The following is a 25,175-nucleotide window of genomic DNA, read 5'->3' on the forward strand; positions in this document are numbered from 1 at the left end:
AAAGTTTCATTCTAAGCAAAATCAGGGGGTGACCTATATTAGAAACTGTGGCTTAGAGTTCAGCACTACAGACAGGCAGCATCTTCCAAGCCACTAATGCATTCTGGAAAATATGGACATGCTTATTAGCCTACTAACTGCAAAGAGTCCTTCACTGCTTTTGTTTCCCAGTTTATTAAAAAATTAATCTCATGTTAGAGAACTGATTATCCATCCTTGCTGTAACTTTGGAACCTGTAATTCAGCTCTGACAAAGTTTAAAAAGAGAAGAAGAATTAAGTTGCTTTGAGTTCTACAAAAATTAGGGCTTGGGCAGACGTTTCCAAAATACTGATGTCACTGAAAAACACAAGCAGAACTTGCGAAGTGACCGGCTATGAAACAATTTGTCATTTCCATGTGCCATCTGGACGGAGTAAGCACATGTCTCTGTCATCCCATGCACTACGTTTTGCCCGTTAGGGATGAAGGAGCTCATGGTATTGTCCCATGGACTTTCCTCATCCTATAAGAGGAAAGTTAAGTTCACTAGTCCTGCTGTTTGCAGAACAACTTGACAAAAAACTATTACTTGGCAATATCACGCACAAAAAACAGCCTAAACAAAGAAAATTCAGAAGGTCAATTCTGAAGTGCTTTACAAGAAACTTTACGTGCTATCAGAATAGCTTTCATGCACACAGAATACTCACTGTTTCATCATCTGAGTCTTAAATTTGTTATCTACATGCTGTTCCCTCGGGCATACAAAACATAGAAACCAACTGTCAGCTCTACATTAGGTTATAACAAGAGGGTCTCTAGAATTCCAACAACAGTAAATTCTGAAATGTAACTTAACTGTTGAGTTACACACAATTTTAGGGAACTAGCCTCAAGTGAGTTTTTAAATTAAAAAAAGACAACATGGGTTGAATACTAAATCTATTTATGACTATAAACCTCTTGTAATAGGTATCAAATTATGTTATATTTACTAGCCTGAAGAAAGTCTAAATTCTGGCAATTTAAACACTAGAAAATTAATTCACTATGTAATTTTTTATTTTTATTTTTTAATTTCCCCAGTGGTTAACAGGTTGTTGCAATAATTTTGTATGTGTGTCAAGTTACATGCCATATTAGCTACGAAGGTGAGTAACTCTTTAAATAGTTGGTATTGCTGTGGAGACAGGGGAAGAACTGCAGGACTGTTTCTATGATGAGGAGGAGGAGGGTAGTGGGAGAAGTGAAATGCAAGCAGAAGGTTTGGAAGCCTGAGGTATCTTTCACTTCTGCTTTGTATTTTTTCCATATACACAGGAAAATCCCTTGGGGGAGGAGAAAGACCAACTTCCCTACAGCTAAATGCATGAACACATGTAAAACAGTAATGCCATAAGCCTTAAATATTTCCATAGCTTAAAAAATAACAAAAAATTAGACAAAAACTTAAAAAACAGAGGTAGCAAAATCTATTTTTCTCACCTCCAAAATCCTGTCAGAAAACAAAAGTCAGCTTTGCAGAAGTACAAAACTCAAGGGAAGCAAAAGGAAAGATCAGAATGACTCCACACGCAAGTATGCACATCTGCATCTACTTCGGTATTTACACAGCTCAGCCCCCTCCCCAGCTCCAGTCTGTCCCTTCATTTCCAGCAGTCCCCTTTCTGATGTCATAGAGTAAAAGCAGCACTGAGGAAGAAGGGCAGAGCTGACACAGCATACCTGAAGCTCATGGCCCTCTGCTCCCACTGCTATGGAATGTATGGGTTATGTTGAGTCAGTTTGGCTAAGAGTCCAGCAGACCATTTGCTCATCTCCAACAGCAGGATGAATGGAAAGCTAAAGAGTAAGAACCAGACAAGCCTAGCTGGTACTTCCCCTGAAACACTCTCCTTGTCTATAACTATTTTCAGTTCAGGGGATTTCTGAGCCCAATGTTGACGCCAGGAATGAACACAGCCTTTATTAATAACTGTACCCTCACATGATCTAAGCATGCTGTAGACAGCAAATGATGTATACTATGCGCTTTGGGGACCAGTGGGGCAGAGAAGAGACCAAGGGAGCATTCAGCTATAACCTTGGGTGCAAAGGAGAACCCCAAGGCAACATGGCATCATCAGCATGATCAGTCTTTAAAGGTCATCCCATCCCAGAACTTTTAACACGCCAGCAAAGGCAGTTCCACATTGAAGCAACACTTGAAAAGTCTGCAAATCACATGGCTCAGCAGCCGCAGGCATTGACTTGAAGGCTGCAGTAGGATGCCACAGCTGATGGAAGGTACGAGCAGAAAGCCCAGTGTCAGGTGCAGTATGAGAATACAAACGTTTCAATAACTGCAAGTAGCAACCAAAAAGGAAGGCACAATGAGACTCAACTAGTCTCTTATTTGCTTTTTGAAAAGTAATTTGATGGAGCTTCTGATGGTTCCAAGCAGTTCTGCTCTGTTCCCATATAATACAGTTCCTTTACGAGATATTTCTAAGTTTTAAGAACAAAGTAAGATTTTTTTTTCCTTCACTCTTCATAATATACAAGGAGCAGTGAGAGAGGGCCTGTGAGCTCCAGTTATCCCAATTACTTTTACAATGAAAAATGAACACAGTCCATCAGCTCAGGTAAACGAGCGCCACTGCTCTCAACCTGTATGCCACCCTACAGATGAAGTTTGCAGATGAATACAAGCTACTCACAGGAATGATACCATGACAGGACCTGGGGCACTTGAAAGTCACAGTCCTCAAGATGTTTGTAACAGCCACAATTAACTGTAGACACTGTTCAACACAGAATAAGGAATCATGAGGAGTGAGACAAAGGCAAAAAGCAAGTGGACAATACAATAAACAGCCTCAGGCAGAAGAAAATGTAGTGGATTCCATTACAGATACTTGGCAAAGGAGAAGCTGATAAATGACTCAACTCTTAGGAGAAAAGCATGAAGCTACTTTTGGCTTCCAAGACAGAAATTAAGAAAGCAGCTGAAAAAGGAAGAGATCAGAGTCACAAGGAGCAATGAAGATCTGGGACAAAGCTTTAAGTGCCTGCTTCCTGTTTCTACAAGTGCAACCCAGTGTTGCAAGTCTGAATTTTCAAAGGTTCCTTTTATCGGAGGAGAAAGATTGCACACATCAAGACTGGCTGGTCAGAACCATTATTCAATTCCGACATCCACAGGACATGCGTACTTAAACTTCCTTGCAAAATGAAGAGGGGAGGAGTGCTTTAGCCTAAGAGCCACATTAGCAGCTTCCTCAGAGTAAACTGAGGCAGCAGTTTTGCTGCTGAAGAAAAAAAAAAGCACCACTGCTGTGCATCAACTTGAGCAACACCTTGATGTTAGCCTCCAGAATGAGTGACGCAACAACAGCAGGCAAGTTCATGACAAGTGCATCACAAAATCTACAAACTAATAAAGATTCCTTCTCTGAAAGACAAACGTTGAAGAGAAATACTGCAATTGAACTGCAAGTTTTTAACCTATATCAAATCACACCTGCATGAATACTATTTCCATAGGGTTCTGAAAAGGTGTTAGGAAAAGCACAACTAATGCTTGTATTCAACCACTGATCCAGGCAAAAAAGTAAAGATACAATTTTACTGTTAGCTGTCTCTTTTAACCCATTCTACCTCAGGAGAAGCTTTCTGTATACTAAATATCAGTGCAAGTTGGAAAACAAAGCTGTGTAACTATCTGAAGTTTATTCACATCTTCGCACAAACATCTTGGACATTGCTTAGTTATAGAAGTTTGCTTTCAAGAACTGCTCCCAGCTTTACTTTGTTTACTTTCAGCATTTCAAAAACAATCCTTTCTGCCAGTTCTGTTGCTTCTGAAATACATCGCCTTAGTAAGAACAAAGTGTTCCCTTTCTTCCCTAGTTTCAATGCAGTTCCTACAAAGGCACTAGCAACAGACTGCAGCAGTAACTCTCAATTCAAAGTTCTATTTTATCCATCTCTCTTGGAGTAGAAGGGTAACAAAATAGTAATAGCTCCCCAAACACTTCGAAAATCATGAACAGGATGGCAACAAGACAGAAGAGAGAAGGGCAGTGAAAAGAAATAACAGAACTCCTCCAAAATGAAGTGATCCTCTACTGTTTCTACCCCTCCCAATGTTCCTCCCTTCACATCGTTAAAGTTTATGATCTTTTTTTTGGCTTTCCCCATATAACTTAATTCTCCTCGCCTCTCTGCATACATGCTTTGCAACAACAGATTCTTGGGGTTCTTGTAAAGATTGGGGAGCAAATAGATTCAAGTCCTCTAAGCTACGGCAATGAGGGCTTCAGGTGGGAGACAACAGCATAGCAGAGCACACCAGGAACACTCTCTCAGGATCAAAGACACCAATCAGGCCAAGCTCTAAATTCCAAAAAGAATGAAACAGTTTGGACTTAATGAAACATGCAGCTGATGCTTGTTGCATTGGTTGAGTCCTAACAGTGACTTCCTTGCTCTGTAGGTGGTGGTGATGCTAAAAGCACACCACGAGCCTCACAGCAACAGCAACAATTGACATGACAGATGAACATGACAGAGTAAGAAACAGCATGGTTGGGAAGTTCTCTAGAAGTTCTGCTCCAAACAAATGCAACTGAATACACAATGCCCAGAAACAAACTTCATAGAATAAAAAAGGGAAAGAAAGTATTCTGGTGTACTATTTGATAAAAAGAAGAAAAAAAAGATGTACAAGCAAAATTAATTGAGGTCTGGTCACAAAAGCCAGGAAGTAACTGAAATAAAACAACAATTTACACATTATTTCAATATATTTTTTATATATAACAAAAAGCAGATTGAGTCTGGAGTTAGAGGAAAGGAATGTCAAGCAGTGGCTGTAAACATTCTTTAGCTAATTTTAAACAAAAAGGATAGAGCATTAGGAAAATAATTTGGACGCTGCTAGGATAGTATCTTTCATCTAAAGAAAGAAACAAGACTGATCATTTCTGAATGAAAACACCTGAAATCATGACATTACATAGGAAAATACTGAAGGTAACAGAAATAGTAGCAAAAATATAATCAGTAAAATCTATACTTAAGAAGTACGTTAAACGACAATATCCACAACTTGAATGCTACGCACCAAAAGTACCTAGGACAAATTCTGGTCAGCAAAGAAGTCTCTTATCTCTACAGATGCAATACTAATCACTGCCTAATAACTTCTGGCAAACGTTGTCCTGTTGTTATCTTTTTTTTTAAGAAATGTTCTAACTGAAAAAGATGAACTTCTAGATTTGAACTGATGCAATACAACCTTCACAACTATGCAAACCAATGAGTGTTGAGTAGTCTACTGATAACTTCAAGTGCCATACAGCAGTAAGGTAAAACAGTTGAGAAACAATCTGTTTTTCTGATTGTTTGTACACCGAGCAGTATAAAAATGAATTTGTCCAAAAATTACCTGTATAGATTACTGGATATGTCCAGCATTTTCTTATACATTTTATGACCATGCAGAAATGCAGCCTAGATTCAGTGAACATTCACACTGACTTCAGTTATCTTCCAAGATCAGCTTTCACCTACTGCTGACTCAAAAGCTCCATGTAGATGCTGCCACTAGTCAGAAAGAAAAGTGATTTTACACAGCTCAAGGAATCCAACAAAAAGAGTTGTCTTATACTTCCTAGCAGCCTGTAGCACTTGGAAATGGCTGTAAGAACCTGGACCACTCTTCCTTTGCTACCATTTGAAGTATGACTTATCACTTCAACAAGTTAATTATGAGCAAAACTCCTCAATAAAAACCTTCTTTAAACATTGTTTCATAACTGCCCTTTTGTCTGTTCGCTATTGTGAAACACAGGTATTCTGCCCACTGCAAATAAAAATACGTAAAGTTCTGACGTTTGTTTTAACGCAGTTCTCAGTATTTTCAGTGCTACTATCTATGCGTAAGCACTGCAAACAATTTATTGTATTATCAAAACTGAATACTAACTTGTCCAAAATCTGTATTATTAAAACAGAAGTTTTTATGCTTTAAGATTCCTATTTTTGATGACCTCAACAGTCAAAACATACTTCAGATCTGGAGCACTCATTATCTCCTTTATCTATACAATACATTCACCTATCATACAGACAAATGAAGAGCCACGTTCACCCCCATACTCAGCGGCCAAACAACGTTAGAAGTGACAACAACACTTGTAAGTTTAGCACTTACGCAAAGATCTCTCAAGGACCTAAAATTTATATCATTAAGATTGATTTGGTATCACCTGCGCAGACTGAAAGTTTGTCACAGTGCATTGTGTGCCACAAGCCTCCTTCAAAGAGGAAGCCTGATCCTGAATACTTATTTTTATTAACTGCTCAGAGTTCATTACTGAGAGATTTGTAACGCACGTGTAAACAAAACAAAAGTAACATCAATCATATAATATTAAATAAAAATTTGGAATGTAGAAAGGGAAAGAAAATCAGTAAAAACAACACTCCACAACTCAGTGCTAGCATAGAAGTGTTGAACAGCAGAAGAAAAAAGTTTGGCCAGAAAAATACTTGGACTGAAAAGACACGTCCAAAATAGTTTTTGCTATGTCCCCCCCACACTTCTGGAAGATATTACATTATTAGGGATTTTACTAGTCGTCACTGTGTATCTACTACAAAACTAAGAGAGCGTGAAAAGAAACACACACATGCAGAAGAATACCAGTCCTTCAATAAAACTTTTCTGAATTCTTACTACGGAAGCCAGCGTTGGCTGGTTGAGTCGGAAAGTAGTAAAGTATCCTGAATTTAAAAATAAATACTTATATAGAATGACTTCTTTTGTAGTACAAAGACACGGCTCCAGCACACTGTGGCACGCACCACTTTGTCTTTTTTCAGGCCCTATATATCCACTGGTCACGCCCCATCCATCCCTCATGTCTCAGTTACAGAAGAGTAGCACCTTTCTAGTGCTTACACTAACATCCTTCACCAAAAGGCTTAATTAAAAATACAGTCACACTTCTTGGCCATATTTTTTTCATTATGCAAACTAAATGCCTCGGGAAGCTTGACATCTTCCACCCATCTCTCACCCTGTAGCACAACTGCAGCAGGGACAGAAGGTACGCCGCCGCCTGGCCAAACCCCGCAAGCACTGACCGAAGCCTGGCCTCCAACCACACAGAGCAACACGAGCCAGTCGGGAGAGAGCAATTCTATTCCCACCTCTCCACGGACTCTGCATCTGACCTTGGCAAGTCACTGGTTTTTTGAACTTGTTTTCTCATGTTCAGAACATGCAGGACTTTCACGCAGATGGCTACAACAACAACAACACAACCAAGTTTAATTATTATTTATTCTATTATGCCTGCCCTAGAACCCTCCGCTATGGGATAAGATCTGAGCGAGTGCCGGCCCCTCTCTGGTTTCCAGACCTTCAGTCTGAAGGCCCCTTTATGCCACAACACTGGTGAAAGCGGTAAACAGCTAACAGAGACTCCTCCTCCTGTATCAAAATCTGACAAAAGCTTATTTTCACTAATTGTTCTGCTGAGCTAACAGGTTTAACCTTATTTTCTACACTGGCCATTCCTAATCCATGGCTTGCAGAAGAAGCTTGCCTGCAAGATCCTCTGCTCCTAGCCAAAACTAAATTACTGAGTTAAAATAAGAGCTGCCAGGAAAAGAAAAGCAGCATATAGCCTAGAGTGTATTTTTTACTCTTTTGCTAGTCCGTAGTAACAGCACAATCAGGGACCAGTATTTTGCACCATTCAACTCCTTCTCTCAGGCTTCGAAAATTCTAAATTTCATGGCTGCCTGATCAAGTTTCCTTCCGATACCAGGTTTCCAAGTAATCTCCCAAAGCACCATACATTGGAAATATGCCACCAGTATAAATGAGAAAAAAAGTGCAGATTAAATGTTTGACAGTCTAAGCAATCTTATCACAAAAAGCAGTAGAAAGATCGTTCTCTGGCACATACAGAAAAATGTCTACACTTTCCTGTACTCACAATGGAAAAATTAAAAATATTTGTGTAACTCACATAACTACAAATAATTAGATTAACACTGACTAGGACCTATTGCAATACAACTCTTGAATCTCACTAGAAAAATTAAATGAAGTAACAGGTGTAACCTCACACTGAGCAGTCAGAAACGACCACTTGCCGATGCCATTTGTTGGCTTTTACCACGAAAGCTGTGGCTTTTGAGCACACTGATTAAATGTCACTTCATACAAGTTAGTCGTACCATTATAACAGAAAGGAGAAAAGATTTACTTCCGTACAAACATCTTTGTCTTCATGTTTTCCTAATGAAGTGACAACAATGGCTTTAAATCATTAATTACAGTAATATGTACTTGAATTCAACACGAAATTTTTGTCCAAGACTTCTCCACATGCAAAGACATGTTCAAAAAAGAGCTTGACTGAAGATCCATGCTGCAGGCTGAAATTTTCAGGTCCCTTTAGAAAATCATATCATATTATAGCATGTCATTTACAGAATCATCTGAATAGCCTAATAGTAAAACACTAATTTTAAACACTAATTTTGTAGATAAACTTTTCAAAATTATAAAAAAAGATACAAAATGGGGCACAAATGTTTACCCTTGTAAAGTTATAGCCTCCATCTATTGTAAGGATGTAAAAATACAGCCTTAATCATGAGATTACGCTGTACGTAGTGAAATCCAACGTTCTTTCCTTTCTTGGTGCAAGAGTTTATCACTCCAAATACATCACTTACACATTGGCAAGCACAAGAGCATGAACATATATATCACTATCTGGTGAATCACTCCAGCTGAAGAGTAAGTATTTTTTCAGAACAGAAGATTATTTTAAATGGCGTACTGTATGCTGCCTCTGAGAAGTGGTCTGCGACATCACAAAGAAATAAGCAATGAAAGAGTTTCTTTAGACTGGAAAGAGTACTTACCATTACAAAAAATAGTAGCAACCACAAAATACACACACACACAGGAGACTTACAAGTAAAGAACACCACAACCGAAGCAGAACCCCAGGAAATGAGATAGTGTCAAACTCTGAATTTAGACCTCACTTTTCCACAACTCAATAAGAACATCATGATATGGAAATTACTACTTTCTACTAATAATTTTTGCTTAAATTTGTCACCTCTTTCCCCTTCTGAGTTTTTATTCTGGAAAAGAATGACCATAATGCCATACTATTTCTTTATCTCACACTATCTTAATCATTAATTTCTGCAATTATGTTCAAGACAAATATGAAAAATGTGCAACACTAGAGTACAAGCATGTTACATAAAAATTGAAGTTCAGTAACTTCAATAACACAATTTTACATCTATAATTGTAAGCTTTTTAAAAAAATAAATAGAGCAATAATAAATTAAAAATAAAATGCACTTAGAAGTACATCTCCTCTGTTCAATGCTCTCGTGAGGCAGTGATGCAGCACACTGCAGCGCCATACAGGTTAGTTAACAATGTGCTTGCAATTAACATCCAAAGCATTTCAAGTGATGAGTACTGCAAACATAGGAAGGGTGTCCCAAAACTTTAAAGTCGTGCTGATGTGATTTCTCCAAATGTGAAGTTAATATATGGAATAAACTACATTCTTGATTCTCAATAAAGACACACATATATTGCATGATACTTACTTATGGTAATTATGTATTTTACAGATCTAAAATTACAACTTCTTTGTTCAGTTTTATATGAAAACAAAACAAAGGTAGCATAGAATAGCTACACATTGCACTTTAACTGTACTCTACTAACAATGAGTTATCGACTGTTAGGCTGTTTTTGCAGGCCTTTACCCATGAAGGCACTTGCAGATCCTTCAGGAAGCTCTTCTAACTCATTGCTGCTGCAGGCTACTTCAGCTTCCGTATGCATTCTTTTCAAACACAGAAATTACTTGAGCTCATAATAATGATAAAAAAAAATGAATTGCTACTGCAAAGTAGAATTTAACAACTCGGAAGGAAGAGTATCCTCTCCCCCACACAAACCCATGCTCATGTATGTAATTCACAGCACAGAATCACAGCTTTCTCTCAGCAAAGAGATAGTGGTAATGGATACTGTCTTTCACACAGAAGTTAAACAAAAACAAACCAAGCACATTTCACAGATTATTTTTGAGAAATCAATCTATGAAAAAGTATTTTCAAAGTTTCTTTGAGCTCTGTATCGACCATAGTTACAAAGTGACTAAGAGCTACTTCAAACAATGAGTAAACAAAGAAAGCAAATAAAATCCAAATCAAGAGCTTAACTTTGTAAAATTACTTCTGCTGAAACTACTAACAGTTTAAAATAGAGCCCCAAAAGACACTTTCAAGAACATGCTGCTCACAAACATTTCCCAATTCCCAAAACAACATGCTCCTTGATAATGATTTAAACGTTAGTCACACAAAACCATCTACCCATTTGGTTGTAAATGAGTTTTTCCCCAACAAGCTTCAACACCCATCATGTGTGCAGACACAGTATAATAGCCGCAGTCAGGCCATTACTCAAATCTTAATAAGCACTATGTTTAAACCTCCAATGACAGTAAAAACTGTAGCCTGAAGATCCTATCCCTGAAATGCCCTTCTGTAGTCTGCCTAACCCAATTTCCAGTCCTTGATCTCCACCGACACTATTCTCAGTGAGAATTCTTGCAGCCAAACACTGTTACGAGGCTCAGAACCAAAGTGCAATTAATATCCTCCTAGACCTGCCAGTTATCCACAACTATCAGCAGTGCTGCTTTTCCAGAAATGTTATCCCTGATTTCTTTGGCATCATTTCTCTTGTGATTCACCCCTTACCATTCTGTCTTTTCTGTATATCTTTCTGAAGAAGCATCCTCCTTCACCTCTACTATATTACTAACCATTTAATGGGTTTGTCTTGCATCCCTTCCCATTCCCCTTCACTCTACCTAGTATCAGGATTCATACAAAACTATTATCTGCCTGCCACCAAGTCAGAAACTTACTTTCAGCTTCATACCTGCTGTGTTTGGCCAAGTTAACATCTCAGCTTGCATCTCCCACTTCTTCATACAGACGCCTTGCTATCAGCTTGGTCTCAGCATAGACAAAACACAGGTCTTTACTCTCTGTCACCGCTTTGGTCTCCTTTCCACCACTGCAAGACACTGTCTTTCAGGTCTCTTACCTAAACATCAGCTCTCAAACCCAAGTTCTCTGTAGGCGCTAAAAATATCCGGCTTTGGGGATCCTGGCAATATCCACCACGTCAAGACTTTAATAGCTTGAATTTTATCCCGTAACCACAGCAGCTCACATCTGAACTACCGAGGAACCTTTCTCCATCCTTTAAAAATCCAGAACTGACCCTACTCCATTCACTCCGAACATTCCTCTCTGGATAGTTTTTGCAAACTAACATCAGATCAGATAAGTCTTCCCTTCCAGTTCTTCAGCAGCATCTGCGTCACTCTCCTCTCCAAGCCCCTTACTGGTCAATTTCACCCTAAAATTTCTAATCACAGTGTCGAATGTTCAGGTTTAATGAGATGCCTGCAACATTTGCATCTCTGCTCTTCTGTTCTGTTGGCCTCGTGGGTGGGAGAACTGCATATAAGCATCCACAAAGCAGCACCATGCTCTTCCAAAAGCTTCCTACAAATTTTTCCATTGTTCCCATTAAAAACAAAGCAACTAGATGCCTAGCATGCCCGGACCACTACCACTGCACTAGAATTCACCCCACTGATGCCAACATCTCTCCTGTATCATCACCAATCTGATGCATCTTCCCTTCCCCTGAAGCCGGGTCAGGAAACACCTCTTAGCCACACAACTTTGCAATGACTAAATCAGGCAAATAACTTGGTCTACTACTTTGAAAAGTGGCACTAAAACACTTTTCTACTTTATGGAGCCTCTGGTAAACATCATAGTGATAAGCTTGTTCAGTTGTTATCGGTTTTTTCAGGGCTTCTCCGAAAGCCGTTCGAAAAATCATCCAAGTACTATCTTGCTTACTGCTATTATAAAGGTTTTCACTGCTAATCAAGTACCCAAAGTTATGTCTAGCATTTGCCATTTTTACCTACCCTTTCTAAACGTTTTTACTTATTTGCCACTACAGAAATCTTTGCAAAGGTTTTAGGCAATGACTTCTTGCGTTATTGCCTACTATTTTATAGATCAGCTTATCCCACACTCGAGAGAGAGACGTAGAAAACACAACTTCACATTTCAAGTCATTTTAAAGTGACAGAAAAATAAAGTCTGCTCTTAAGAGCAGAAATTCTGCCGTGCTTCTGTAGCACGGTGATTTTCAAACTAATACAAAGTGGTATCACTATTTAAAACAAAGCGTTTTGAACTCAAAATGCACATCTCTGGTTAAGTAACATTTTTGTTAGTTTTATTGTCTCAAAATGATGAGTTTCCCTAAACTATTCACGAGTAAAAATCAAAAATACTTGACAAAGCCCCAAAAGACAATTCTCGTATTGCAGTCGCTAATTACCCACTTCATTTGAAATTATAGTACAGACACAATTTCAATTCTGTTCACAATTCACATTTCTGCGTACCTTACTATATCAAGTTCTGATACTGTGCAATTTAGATTCAGTCATCTTGAACATACAAGCAGTTCTGATCAAAATGTTCCTCATGCTGTAAACAGAAGTATGCAACACACTGCAAATAATAAAACTGTAATGTACTGACTCCCCCCAAAAATCACTACAATAAATTCTTACTGTTCCATCCAGCACTACAGAAACCACAATTTAGGCTTAGGCGTACAGTTTTCACAGGAAAAACCGTGTTTTTACACTCAGCCTACACTAGCTACAGAAAAGCCACATGCTTTGTCTCAAGTTCGGGCACCCGTAAGAACGGCAAGCCACTCATTAAAATACGCTGCAGTATTTGGGTACTACATTCTTCAGTTACAACTCCTTAATTTCAAGCACTTTTTTTTTCCCCCATTCACTACACAGCTTTTACAGAACAGTCTAGAAAGAAAATATCTTCACGGATCATATTGAAACAAAATTTGTTACTGGAGAATCATCAAATTTCAATGCTGATATAAACAAACATCTTGGTACCAGAGCTGTAACCCAAAAACAGTTCACACATAAAAACTGCAGGTTCTTTAATGCAGTCTAGCTATAACATAACAATTATTGGTCTTAACGTGCTTCTTTTTACCAAAGCTAAAAATATTTAACAATAAGAAAATGAGAATACTTTTTTTGAGAATCACTTAACTTACAGATTCTAAACAATAACTTCGGGATTAAAATCCAAAACTATACACAACTGTTTGCACTCTTGCTAAAATACTGGTACTTTTTCCAGCTGTTAAAATTATTGGTCATTCATTTTAAAAAAATAGTTTGTTATTCTCAGCATTTTTATGTATGTCCAAGAAGGCTAAATGTAACATCATAAACACAAGAACATGTCTGACAAACCTGTAATAATCAATAAACAAAAGGAAATGGAGCCCAAATATTACGATGAGTAAACTAATATAAACATGGAAAAAATTGCTAACTAGAGTGCAGACTACTCCTCATAGCAAACTTTAAAAGCATTTCATTTTTTCAGCTCTAACCTCTAAAATAGCACACTCCAGGAACCACAACAAGTAAGACCAGCTTCCCCATAGAACACTTAATTGGGAAAACGTGTACGAGCCGCAAGATGCCTTTATCAGGAGAAATCAAGCAAAAGCTTCGATTTAGTTTTCAGCAAACAAGAATGAGGAATTGGAAACACTGCTGCGGCCAAATAAAATATTAAAATACCATAATGCTACCTTCTTCATGAGAACAAAAGCACCAACCACCAGCTCCACCCCACCCCCAAGCAGGCTGTTGCTCTCTCTAACCACATAGCCAATGCTGGAGACAATGTAATCCCCACAGGGAAGACAGAAGGTCAGGGACACACTGTGAAATCATAAAATAAGGTCCATGTTTCAGAAAGATGCAGCAGTGCTTCCACCAGTCAGAATTTCATTTGGAACAAGCAGGTGGAGTGTGGACATGGCCTGCTCTTCTCTGGACTGTCTCTTCCCTAAACACTCAGAGGGAGGTTGCACGTGTTCAGCATAGCCCAAAATTAAGGGCGCAGCACTTACAGCAAGCAGAACTCCAGATGTGGTCAGGGTGGAAATATTCGGCATAATGCTGCAGGTGAGACTCTGCGCTGTCTGTCAGCAATGGAGTTGTTATTATTCACCAGCTGTAGGTGGCTACGAGGGTGTCACTTATTACAGCGACACACCACAGCAAGCTAGCCATGATTAAGTATTACCCAGTGTGGTTGGAAGAGATGGCAACTACCATTCATTATGATCCACTGCGGCTTAGTAGGGCGGGAAAGCTACTGCCCTTCACTGCAACACTACGCAACAAGAGCAGGAGGGCAACAAGGAAAACTCTGCAAAGCCCAAAGAATGGGAAACAGCACACGGTGGGGAGAACGGGGAGCTCAGCGCCCTGCCCCGGGAGAAGGGAGTCCTTCCCCACAGCCTGACCGCTCTGGAGGGCCAGGAGCGCTCGGCAGCAGGGCTCAGCGAGGCCAGAGCCGGGGACCTGCAGCGGCTCCAGCAGGCGCAGAGATGGAGTCCAACGCTCAACTTCTCGCAGCCGCGAGAGTCTTTGTCCGAGCGCTCCCGGCCGGGGCCGAGGGAACCCGAGGGTCCCCTCCCGCGGCGGGGCGGGCTGGGCCGGCCGAGAAAGGATAATGGCCGTACCAGCCGCGGTATCTCTCCCCGCGGGCAGCGAGCCCTCCGACAGGCACTACCCCGGGCCAGCGGGGACGAACACCGACCCAGCGCGGGGTCCCGACCGCTCCGGCAGCGCCGGGCAGAAGGGGAGTGACGGGAAAGCGCCGGCCTCGCAAGCACCCCGCGCCGGGACCCCGGCGGGCAGCCCGACCCCGGCAGCCGCTGCCCCGGCCCAGGGGGCCCTCCTGCCGTGCGCCCACCCGGGGGGATGCCAGCCCCCCAGGGTTTGCGCCTCAGGGCCTGCCCGCGGGCCGTCCGGAGACACGCTCTGACTCCCCCAGGGCGGCGACGGGGAAGCCGAGGGGCGCGAGCCGGGCAGCCGGCAGCCCGGCGGCCCCCGAAGCCCAGCGCTCCCGGCACGGCGCCTCGAACCCCCCACACTTACCCTGTCACAACAGGCGCCATCTTCCACAAACTCTCGCTAAAACTCCTACTCTCGCGAGAGCGCCCCCCTCCCCGCACCTGGAGCGCGCGTGCGCGAGCCCGTGAGACACGCGCGGGGCGGGGGTGCGGGGGTGGCGCGCCCCGCCCACTCTGCGCCCGGGTTCTCCCCTCAGACACAACAGCCCAGGCGTGGGAACCGTGCTGCGCTCGCGAGAGGACGGTACGGCCAGACGGCGGGCAGAGGAGAGAGCAGGCAATTCTCGCGAGAGCTGAGCCAGGTGGGCGGGGCGGGGGATTCCCTCTGCCCGCTCGTACGTCTGGCTGCTGCGTGTCCTCCGGCCGGCTGTGCGGCCAGACCAACGCGAGGCGGGGGGGGGGGGGGTAAAGCAGCATTGTCTTGCGCACGGAGAAGAAACCATCCCGGGCGAGGAGGGAAGGAGGGGGCTGGCAGCAGACAAAGAAGCGGTTCTAGGTAGCGAAAGCAGCTCTGCGCCGTTTAGAGGAACCGGGGGCCGCCTTCTTCCTCATGTCTCCCCACCTCCCCTGGGCGGGAAGCGCGGGTGGGCCCGCCCCTCGTGTGCTCTCGGCTGCGCCGCCACATGCGAATCGTCGGAGGGCGGCCCGGGGCGGGCGTGCCTCCAGCTCCGTGTGGGGCACGGTGAGATCCCAGCCCGGCTCCTGGGCTGCCTGAAGGGGCAGGTGAAGGAGCACTGGGATGCACTGGGAAGGCAAATGGTGCGCTCAGATTATACAGTATTCTCAGGAGTTCTGTGGAAGTTTTGTTGGTTATGTGATACAGGTCTTCTCGAGTGTGAAACCAAGACTGAAAACAGTTGGGCAGCGTGGGCTTTGTGGACTTCCTGCTAAAGCTTAAAGTGAAAAAACCTGTGTTGTCATTCCCGACAGCACTGCCTGGGAGTGCAGGCCGAATGCTTTGTCAGTCCTATTTGGTTCATACCAAGCTCACCAACTGAAAACAACAAAAGAAGCTCTTCGTATAAACTGGGGATAAAAACTGTCTGTAGAAGATTGGGGCCTAGAGGCGCAGTTACTGGAAAGATCTGTCAGGTTTCTTACAAATCCTACATCACATTTTTTGAAAAATGAGTTTTAAATACCTATTTTAATAATTCTGGTGTTTTCTACAATCAAAAATGTAAGCTACAATTTTGGTCCCTGCGTAGACTGACCAATAAAGTTAGCCCTGTAATCAGGTCTCAGCAGAGATACTGTAACAGGAATGTATCTGCGCAACGAAGCTGCAGGGCTGTGCTCCGAAGTCTTGACATAAGGGGAGCCTGAATTGAGTCCATTTAATGAAGTGACCATTGCGAGGTGAGGGTCTGATAGTCCATAAGAGGACTGTGTGTGAAAGTTAGTCAAAGATGGTATCCTGTGCCTTCATTCAAGCTCTTTATGCATTTAGTATAACATATCAATCTAACTTCAAAAGCAGGTGCAACTTTGATTTAAAGATCCCCCAGGCTCCAAAAAGTGGAACACTTTTATTACTTCACCTCCATACCTCTGCTGTCTCCCAAATGAGAAAAAAGTAATACATTTTCAATAATACCATTAACATGATGCTTCTATATACTTTCATGAAGTACGCTATCTACTGCTAACACTAATTCAATGAATGTCTCAGATGGGTAAAATCCTGCTTTAAGAGGTGGCTTGGCCACAGTTTGCTGTAATTCTACTCACTGTACAAACAGCTATTGTTTGCTATCATCAAAACCACTTTTTCCATTGTAATTTCCCTCTCATTAGTTATTAGAGGACATTGATTGGCTCCACGAAGGAGCCACAAAGACACAGTTCTCGTTGAAAGCACGATGCGTACTGGAAATCCTCTGTATTGTTTGTGAAGAGCAACTAATAATCCCTTTAGAAATCTCTTCCTAAAACATATTTTTTTTTTCCTTTTTTTTCCAAGGCTAAAGAATGATCTCAGTTCATGCTAGCTCCATTCCATTAAGAATGGTTCCTGGACATGTGCCATGGCCTGTCTCTAGATGGTCATTTTCTGGGGCCCCTCTTTTAGTGTGTTTTAAATCAAAATGGAAAATCTAAAAATACAGCACACAATAATATGCCATGTCCAGACTCTTTTGATATTTTACAAAGAAGGCATTTGTATTAATAACCAAATTAATTGGATACTAGTGCAGACATATTATTTTGAAGAATTAATTACAGAGATGGTCATAATTCTTTCCATTACTGACAGTTAAGTTATAAAACAAATGACCATTGAATTTTTTTTCCTTTATTTTCAGTTATAAACAATCTGCAGTGCAAAAGGCCAGGAATACTATTCATGTCAAAAACAATAGCCTCAAGTATCTTGAGGTGGAAGGAAAGATAATAAAACCACAGAGGGTTTCTTAGGTATTGTTCATGCATTGAATTTTACTCCTCATTGCTTAAAATTCTTACTTGACACAACAGTACAAGCAGTTTCTATTGACATGAGTGCAATCTGAAAGCGTCTCATGCCTCTGGGTACTAGGCCCCACTTTCTGATCTGTAACGAATTGTAAAACACTTCCAGACCTGAGGCAGAGGGACAAATGTAAAGAGAAAGTTTGCACAAACAAAATTTTTGTATGTGCTACGTAATCAGCAGTTGAACCTTTCAATACTGGGTGATTTAAGCCCTGCTGAGGTCAGTGGGATAGTTCTGAACCAGGCATACGGCTTCAGAAATGGGGGAGTGTGGCTCAGAAGTGCCCCTGAAGGATGGGATTTGTAAGGTGCGGGGCCTCACTCCTTCCGCTGGGTGCCAGAACCACCAGCTGCCTTTAGAAAGGGAAGGAAATCTCTTCTACTGACATTTTGTAAACTGAGGGGCAGGGCTCCCTCCTGCTTTCTGGGCGCACTGGTACATACAGGTGTGGACGGAGCCAGGTCTGTCTGTTTGCGGTCTGTCCAGATGCCTGCAGCTCCATCTGGGAAGTCATGTGGTTCCCTCACCCTCATGGCTATCACGAGGCTGAAGGAGCTGTCTGCTGGGCTGAGCACAGCCTGGCTCTGGCCAGGCAGGAATGGGGAGCACTGGCTGTGAGTTGTAATAAAAGGGCTTGAGACTGCAACAGCCTGCTTGACCAGTCCAGACCAAACTTTCTCCAGCTCAGCTGTAGTTCTGGGCTTCCCAAGCTCATTCCTTTGGGCCTGACATTCACAGTGCTGCCTGCCTGCTCATTTGGCCACAGCTTTGAGTCTGGATGACTTGGAGAATGTTAGAAGACAACAGATCTGCACCCATGCCTGTAGAAGCACTCTGTGTCTCTGAACATCTGTTACATGCTTAGGACAGTGAGTCCTCTTTCCCACCTGAATGTTGCTTCTGAGAAAAAGTAACTCATAGCACATTCTGTAAAATCCAAGCTATGTATAAAATACAGTGACCTCAAAAAACATCATAGGTAGTAGAATCACACACTTATCTGAATATTCAGTTCAGTATAAGTAACAGGTTTCTCTAGATGCTGCAGTTTATATCTGGTGATGGAAATCACACATTCTAGTAGTACATACTATGACATAACTCTTCTGGAATTTTATAAGCACAGGATGTACAATGTGGTTTAACCGCGTGTCTAGGAAAGAAAATAAACAGGCAGTTGCCCACAGAGCATATCTTACATCTGAGCTTCTGTGCATATGCCAGCTAAAGTTATTGCCTTAACTTCTGGCTGGACAACTAGATGTCAGAAGTGCCTCTGCTGCTCGAAATGGAAGATATTGTTCAGCGTAGCTCAGAGGATTTGTTACACTGTCCTGAGATTATAAGGGTAAAGGATAGTTAGCGATTTTAAACAAGAGTGTTGCTGAATAGTTTTCACTTGTGTGTCATAATCTCAGCAGCACAAAGAAAAATCTGAATCTGCAACTTGATGCCAGTTAGGGCGTAAGTGTGCCTTAGCACAGTATATCCCAAAAGCCACAGTCAGGCTTGTGCTTCACTCAAGAATGCCTTGCAAGCGAGCACAGCATCGAGCACTTTTAGAATCTAAAGGCAAGATGCAAGAAGTGAGAATAACAAACAATAGGAAGGAAGAGGGGGAGGGAAGATGAGGTTAACAGTAATAACATCGTGTGGTTACGTAGGTTAACAGTGTGAACAGCTTGATGACTGACTTCTGTACCCTTTTATTTTTAAACACTTTTCTAAAACACTCTGTTAAGACACATTTTGTATTGAACTTTGCCCCTCACCTTATCCCTTCAGTTATTTTCCATTAGGTGAAGTTTTTCTCTATTTGCGCTCTGCAAATCTGTACTCCTCAGGCTCTCCAAAGAAACAGCTATCCATCTCTGAACTTCCCCTGCATAGTGCTCCTCTCCGCTGTCGTGCATGTGGAGTGCCCAGCCCACAGATTTTGTGGCCACTAGTGATCCTCCTGCAGTGGGACTGCCTGCAGCGGTGCCTGGTGCCCTCAGCCTCCTGCTGTCAACATGCCCTGTACAGACCTGCTGCAAGTCTCCTGCAGTGAATCCCTGAACCAGAGAGCATCTTGGCAGCACCTGCCCACCATCCAGCGACCTCCAGCTCCCACACCCACAACCCCAAACTCTGGCCAAGGTGAGATTCACAGGGCCACACCTTGGTGCTGCTGGGGCCTCGTGCCACAGGTAGCGTGTGTACCCACCGAACCAGTTCTTGGATTAAACTGCAGTACACAGGATTAAAGAGGGGTTACTGAAAGGGAGTATGGCAAGGTAAACTGTAAAAAGTCTCTTCTGCGCTTCCAAGACATACGTGAAAAACATGCTGTTCCTTTTTTATATAGCCATTTAACGTTTTGGTAGAGTGCAACAAAGATGAATTAATTACATCCCACTGAAATAGAGAGGACAGGGAAGACTGAATTTGTCAGTTAGACTATGAATTATTACAGATAAAGGAAAAAGGAAGATTTATGTTATGGAGCTGTTATGATACAGCTCCAGATGTTTTATCAAGTTTATTTGTATATAAATACAAATCGAGTTTGCAGTGTCATGGTTTTGAACCAATGTGAAAACAGGTGTCTTTGTGCAGGAAAAGTACTTAACCAGAGGCACTGTCTCATGTCTTTCGTTTTCATGATGTGTGCTGCCATACTTTCTACGCTAGCAGAGACTCACACTTAAATCTACAATTCGGTGACTGAGTGGATTTTTTCAGATTGTCTGCTCTCTCTGAGAAAGCCTATTCTGACATACTTCATCTTTACCTGCAAGTAAAATGTGGTTTTGGGAAAGCCACCAAAGAATGAGAACTCATTTGACTCAACAAAACACGAAAGAAACTCAAGACTCTTGATTATACGTATTTTTCTCTTGTATTTAGTGCTTAGGGGCATTTCAGACTAACTATAAAAAGGTATAAAAAAAAGAGCTCAGGAGCCTACTCTGAAAGAAAACCACAAACTGCACATTACCCCTTGATAAAATTACCACTGAAAACCTATTTGAAATTATAATCCAGTCCATTTTACTATAAACTAGGGAAGTCTAGGTACCAGACATAACTGCATGCTGTGCAGAATGGGAAAAAACTTAGAAATCCTTAACCTGTAATTCTCGATACAAATATGCGCACACACATTTTCCTTGTAATGACGAGAGAGAGGAGCTAAGAAATTAATTGTTTCACAGAGAGCATAAAGCTAGGTTCCACTGTTTCGATTAAGCCTTATGCTAGTCCTGGATGAAGAAGTTAAACTAATTTTGCATGTTCGGTGGCTTACAGAGATTGTACATGACCTCAAGCCATGAAGATAACATTAGTTTTTTTTGTCTGTTTCTTCATTTAAAACATTGAGGAAGTTATATATTCCCAAAACATAAGATTATTTGAGGTATACTAACCACAAGGTTGAAGAACATGTAATCTTAAAAACTGATTATCTTACAATACTGCCATCTTGATATCTGTTTGGATTATTTTTTTTGCCAAGAACAGTCACAGATTTTAGTAGCTGTGGGCTTTATCTGACTTTCATACCACTCTCCCTCAGAACATCAGTTTGGACCTCTGTTGTTCTGTAGCCTTTTTTCCAAAATCCTCATCCCACCTCACTCCCAAAGAAAGACCACTTCTGGTAGTACTTGATGAAAATAAATTCCATACAAATTGCCTGAGAATATTTCATTGCTCAGATCCAGGGTGGCTGACACTTGTGAATAAAATAATGGTTTGATATTTTTCCCTTTTAGTGGATTACAAGTGACCTTTTAATGCTAAATTTCATTAGTGCTTGGATATCATGTTGATGAGCTTTGCATAAATGAATGGATGAACAGATAAGGCATACCCAAGGTAATGAGCTTATAGCTGTTACAGAGGTAACTGAAGATATGTCATTGATGCTAATTAAAGAATTTCTGTGTAATTTTATTTCTTGTCAGTCTTGATTCAGAAGTCACTATCACTGTCACATCTTTGATTATAACCAACGGTGTTTCATTATTCATGTTGTAGACAGCTGTATCTGTTTCTAGAAATCCCAATAGCAAACCATTCTTATTACGTATGGCTTCGTCATCAGTTTGTTTTTCTGCTCATTACTGGCACTGACCTTGCCAAGAGCTAAGCACATGCATAATTTTATTCATACGATTAGACTCATTAAAGCTAATGGGATTAGTCGAGAAAGTAAAGCTACTTCTGCTTAAGTGTTTGCCATTTGGGGCAGTTCAACTAGAAACATAATCAAGAAACTGGAAGGAATTCAGGCTAAACAAGAATTTTCATTAAATGTCACATAAAGAGAAATTCAAACAATTTTTCCTTGACCTAAGCTTGATATGTGATGAGCAATGGCTGCTATTGTTTCCAAGCAGCTTTCCAGGTACTTAGCTTCCAAGATTGTACCTACAGATTCCCACAGAAAGGTTTTCACTTCTGAATTTCCTTCATCTTGTATGCCTTCCATCTGTGTATTCCCCTTTCCCAGTTTTGACATATGAAAAAGGTTTTTTATACTTAATTTGTCAGGCACGGCACAATTTGTCAGTTTATGTGAAGGTGGTTTCACACGGGAGGTAAACAAGTATTTTCTAACATTGATTTCTCTGCAGAAAAGGCTGGCTTGTCCAAACTGAATCTGGTTTCAGCAAAGTTTACCAGGTCTTTTAGGATGAAATTTCTAATGAGAGATAACGAGAAATACAAATTCTGGATAACAGCCCAGCAGAAGGCGGCTGACTGTAACTGGAGTGCTATGGCACAGCGCTGCAAACCAGGAAAACCCAGAACAGGTTTTGCTCACACAGGACAAGGAGGGTTACCCTGAATTAAGCAAGGTAAAAGTGCTTGTTTTTTTAGAGGACTGGCCTGACAGGTAGGACATGGGCTTGTAGGTTTAGGGTCTTTTGTGTGAAATCATCAAGAGTAGCCTATTTCAGTACAGAGTGGGGAAAAAAATCCAACAAAATTTTATGGAAAAATAAATCAGTTTCCTTCCCAGTACTTCTGTCATATCATAGAATGGCTTGGGTTGGAAGGGATCTTGAAGATCATCTCATTACAATACCTCCAGAGATGGGGCACCCACAACTTCTCTGGGCAACCTATTCCAGTGCCTCACCACCCTCTGAGTGAAAAATTTCCTCCTAACGTCTAACCTATATAATCTCCCATATTTTAGTTAAAACCATTCTCCCTTGTCCTATCACTATCAGACATTGTAAAATGTCAGTCTGCCTCATGATTATGAGCTCCTTTTACATTGTGTCATAGAATCATAGAATCCTTCAAGTTGGAAGGGACCTTCAAAAGTCATCTAGTCCAAATCCCCTGCAATGAACAGGAACATCTACAGCGAGATCAGTTGCTCAGAGCCCGGTCCAGCCCAACTTTGAATGTCTCCAGGGAGAGGAGACTGCCTCTCCTACCTTTGTACTTTATTTCAGGCACTGTGAGGCTGCCTGTCTGTGACCTGCCTGCTGAAAGCCTCACAAAAGCGTTATAGCAGCCAGAAATACTGCATTTAGAGAGCAGATGTGTTTCAGCCCCTTTCTCTGATAGCTGTCTTGGCTTAGGCTTCGAGAGGAGTGGCAGGGAGCAGCTACTCTACCTCTGCTCCCTACCCCAAGGAAATTCCCTACTGGATCATCAGAACAATTTTATGGCCATTGGTACCACAGACCAAACATACAGTGAGTGATTAACTTCAATTTTGAATAAGCTCTTATTTGTCATTTTTGACCTCTGGCAAGACGTCGCACATACAATAAATTATAAAAAATCTGGCCTCTCACTTATAAAAACAAATACCAACTGTCCTGCTATCATTGTAGAGCAATAAATCTCCCCTGGCCTTGGAAAAATACATCACTTGTGGACTTTCACCCACTTTATACCTTATTTGCAAAACAAACACTTATTTTGATTCCTCATAAATATAAATGACAACAAAAACTGAATAAAGCTACGGTACTGGCTATTTGTAGTCCAAAAGTTAAAAATCTTAGTGAAGATTGACCGTCTTCCTTTGGCTTTTTCTGAGTAGAGGTTAAAAAAACAGCAAATTCACCACTACCAAGTCCAGTGCTGGGGGTGGCGGATATTATTAACTCTTTTTTTATTTTTTCTAGGAAAGCCACTGAACTATGCCCCAGTGCACATGATTTTATGAACGTTAGAAAGAGCCATGTGGTGTTCATGTAGTGTTTAATCTTGATGAAGTCTCAGCGCCCAAGGTTTTATGATTAATGGCAGAGGAGGAACATTCAAGTGACAGTTAGGGTTTTGCCAGTTTGTACTGTATATACAGCTGTTGCTGCACAGGGGAGGGAAATGTAGGGTCTGGCTGTCTGTTCCAAACAAAAAGAAATGGCACATGCTATTACTTCCAGATCATTGCAGTCCCTGCACCACCATCTGCTGGGGGTCAGAGCAGTTGTCCGGGTCGGCGTCAGTCATGCACAAACTCAATGCCTTCCACTGAGCTGCGCCCAGCAGTACATATTTACAAGAACAATAAAGCGAACCTGCTCCCCGGACACAGGCACCACAATGCTCCATCACATTGCCAACAAAGGGGCACAACGAAAGTTGATATGCATTACAAAGGGGGTTCTCAGAGATCACAGCTTTGTGATTTCAGGCCGTAACACAAATTGAAGGGAAGAAAAACTGCCGCCAATAAGCTCGAACCTAGGGATCATTGTATTTGTAATTGACATAGCATCTCTAAAAGGGTGCCTGGCTTTCCACATTTCCCCTTTTCCTATTTACAAAGTCCTACGTAAAGGCCAGTTAAATGGGGAAAGCTTTGACAGTGAATGCTAAACACTTTGATATATTATTCTGTAGCGGCAGCCAGATGATCTCTTCCACCAAGCCCAACTTGCCTCTGTCTGCATCTTGTTACCAGGCTATGCCATGTGCTGGGGCGAGGGGCAGAAAGCCCTGAACTGATGCAAGCCGAGCAGTTCCTGGAAACGGGACTGGCATGGCTGTGTCAGCGTGATGTTGAAACTGAATGAGCGGTTTTAGCATCACTTCAGCCCAAACAACTAGTGAGTAATTAATTTCTTCTGCTAAGAATGGCTGCTTCAGCAATAACAGTGTGACAACACCACGCAGGGCTGTGGGGTTCAGCTAGTCCCTCACAGTTCTTTCTCAAACCCATGACTGAACACAGGCAGGAGACCTTTGGTTCCTGCAATTGGAAATGGGTCTGCTTGCTGTGCACAAAGGCACAGTGCAGAGGCATAGAGGTAAAGCACAACTTCTCCCTTCCACTTGAGCTAGCTTGCTGCTGGGCTAAGTCCCGCGTTCTTGCACTTTATCCAAGGAGAAGCAGTACAGCAATGGAGCTCAGTGCAAAGACATTGGCATTGCTTGTGACAAACTCAGCAGTATTCAGCTGAGTTTGTTCTTAGCATCCATACTGCTAAAGCAGGCAACAGTGCCAGCACAGAGTAAGAGGAGCAGGCAGCAGCCCTGGAAAGCTGTGAAGAGAGCAGGTGGAGCTGGACCCAGAGCATTTTTAAGTGAGGCTCACTGCCAAATAACTGCAAACCGTGCTGT

General features: G+C 41.8%; 1 protein-coding gene across 6 annotated transcripts in view; it reads right to left on the minus strand.

The window, feature by feature from the left end:
* Positions 1-25,175, minus strand: part of RBPJ (recombination signal binding protein for immunoglobulin kappa J region) — a 147,652-nt gene that overhangs the window by 44,586 nt on the left and 77,891 nt on the right. The window contains exon 1 of one of the 6 annotated variants that reach the window (XM_021394353.1): positions 15,144-15,245. The exons of 2 other annotated variants lie outside the window; for them this stretch is intronic. In XM_021394353.1, the coding sequence (XP_021250028.1) occupies positions 15,144-15,163 (20 nt within the window). In that variant the 5' untranslated portion in view covers positions 15,164-15,245. Of the gene's footprint in view, positions 1-1,467; positions 1,633-1,707; positions 2,655-2,681; positions 4,649-15,143; positions 15,246-25,175 lie in introns of those variants that run through there. 3 more of the 6 variants (XM_021394356.1, XM_021394359.1, XM_021394360.1) reach the window with 3 other exon arrangements.

The sequence above is a fragment of the Numida meleagris genome, chromosome 4, assembly GCF_002078875.1.
Source record: "Numida meleagris isolate 19003 breed g44 Domestic line chromosome 4, NumMel1.0, whole genome shotgun sequence".
NCBI lineage: Eukaryota > Metazoa > Chordata > Aves > Galliformes > Numididae > Numida > Numida meleagris.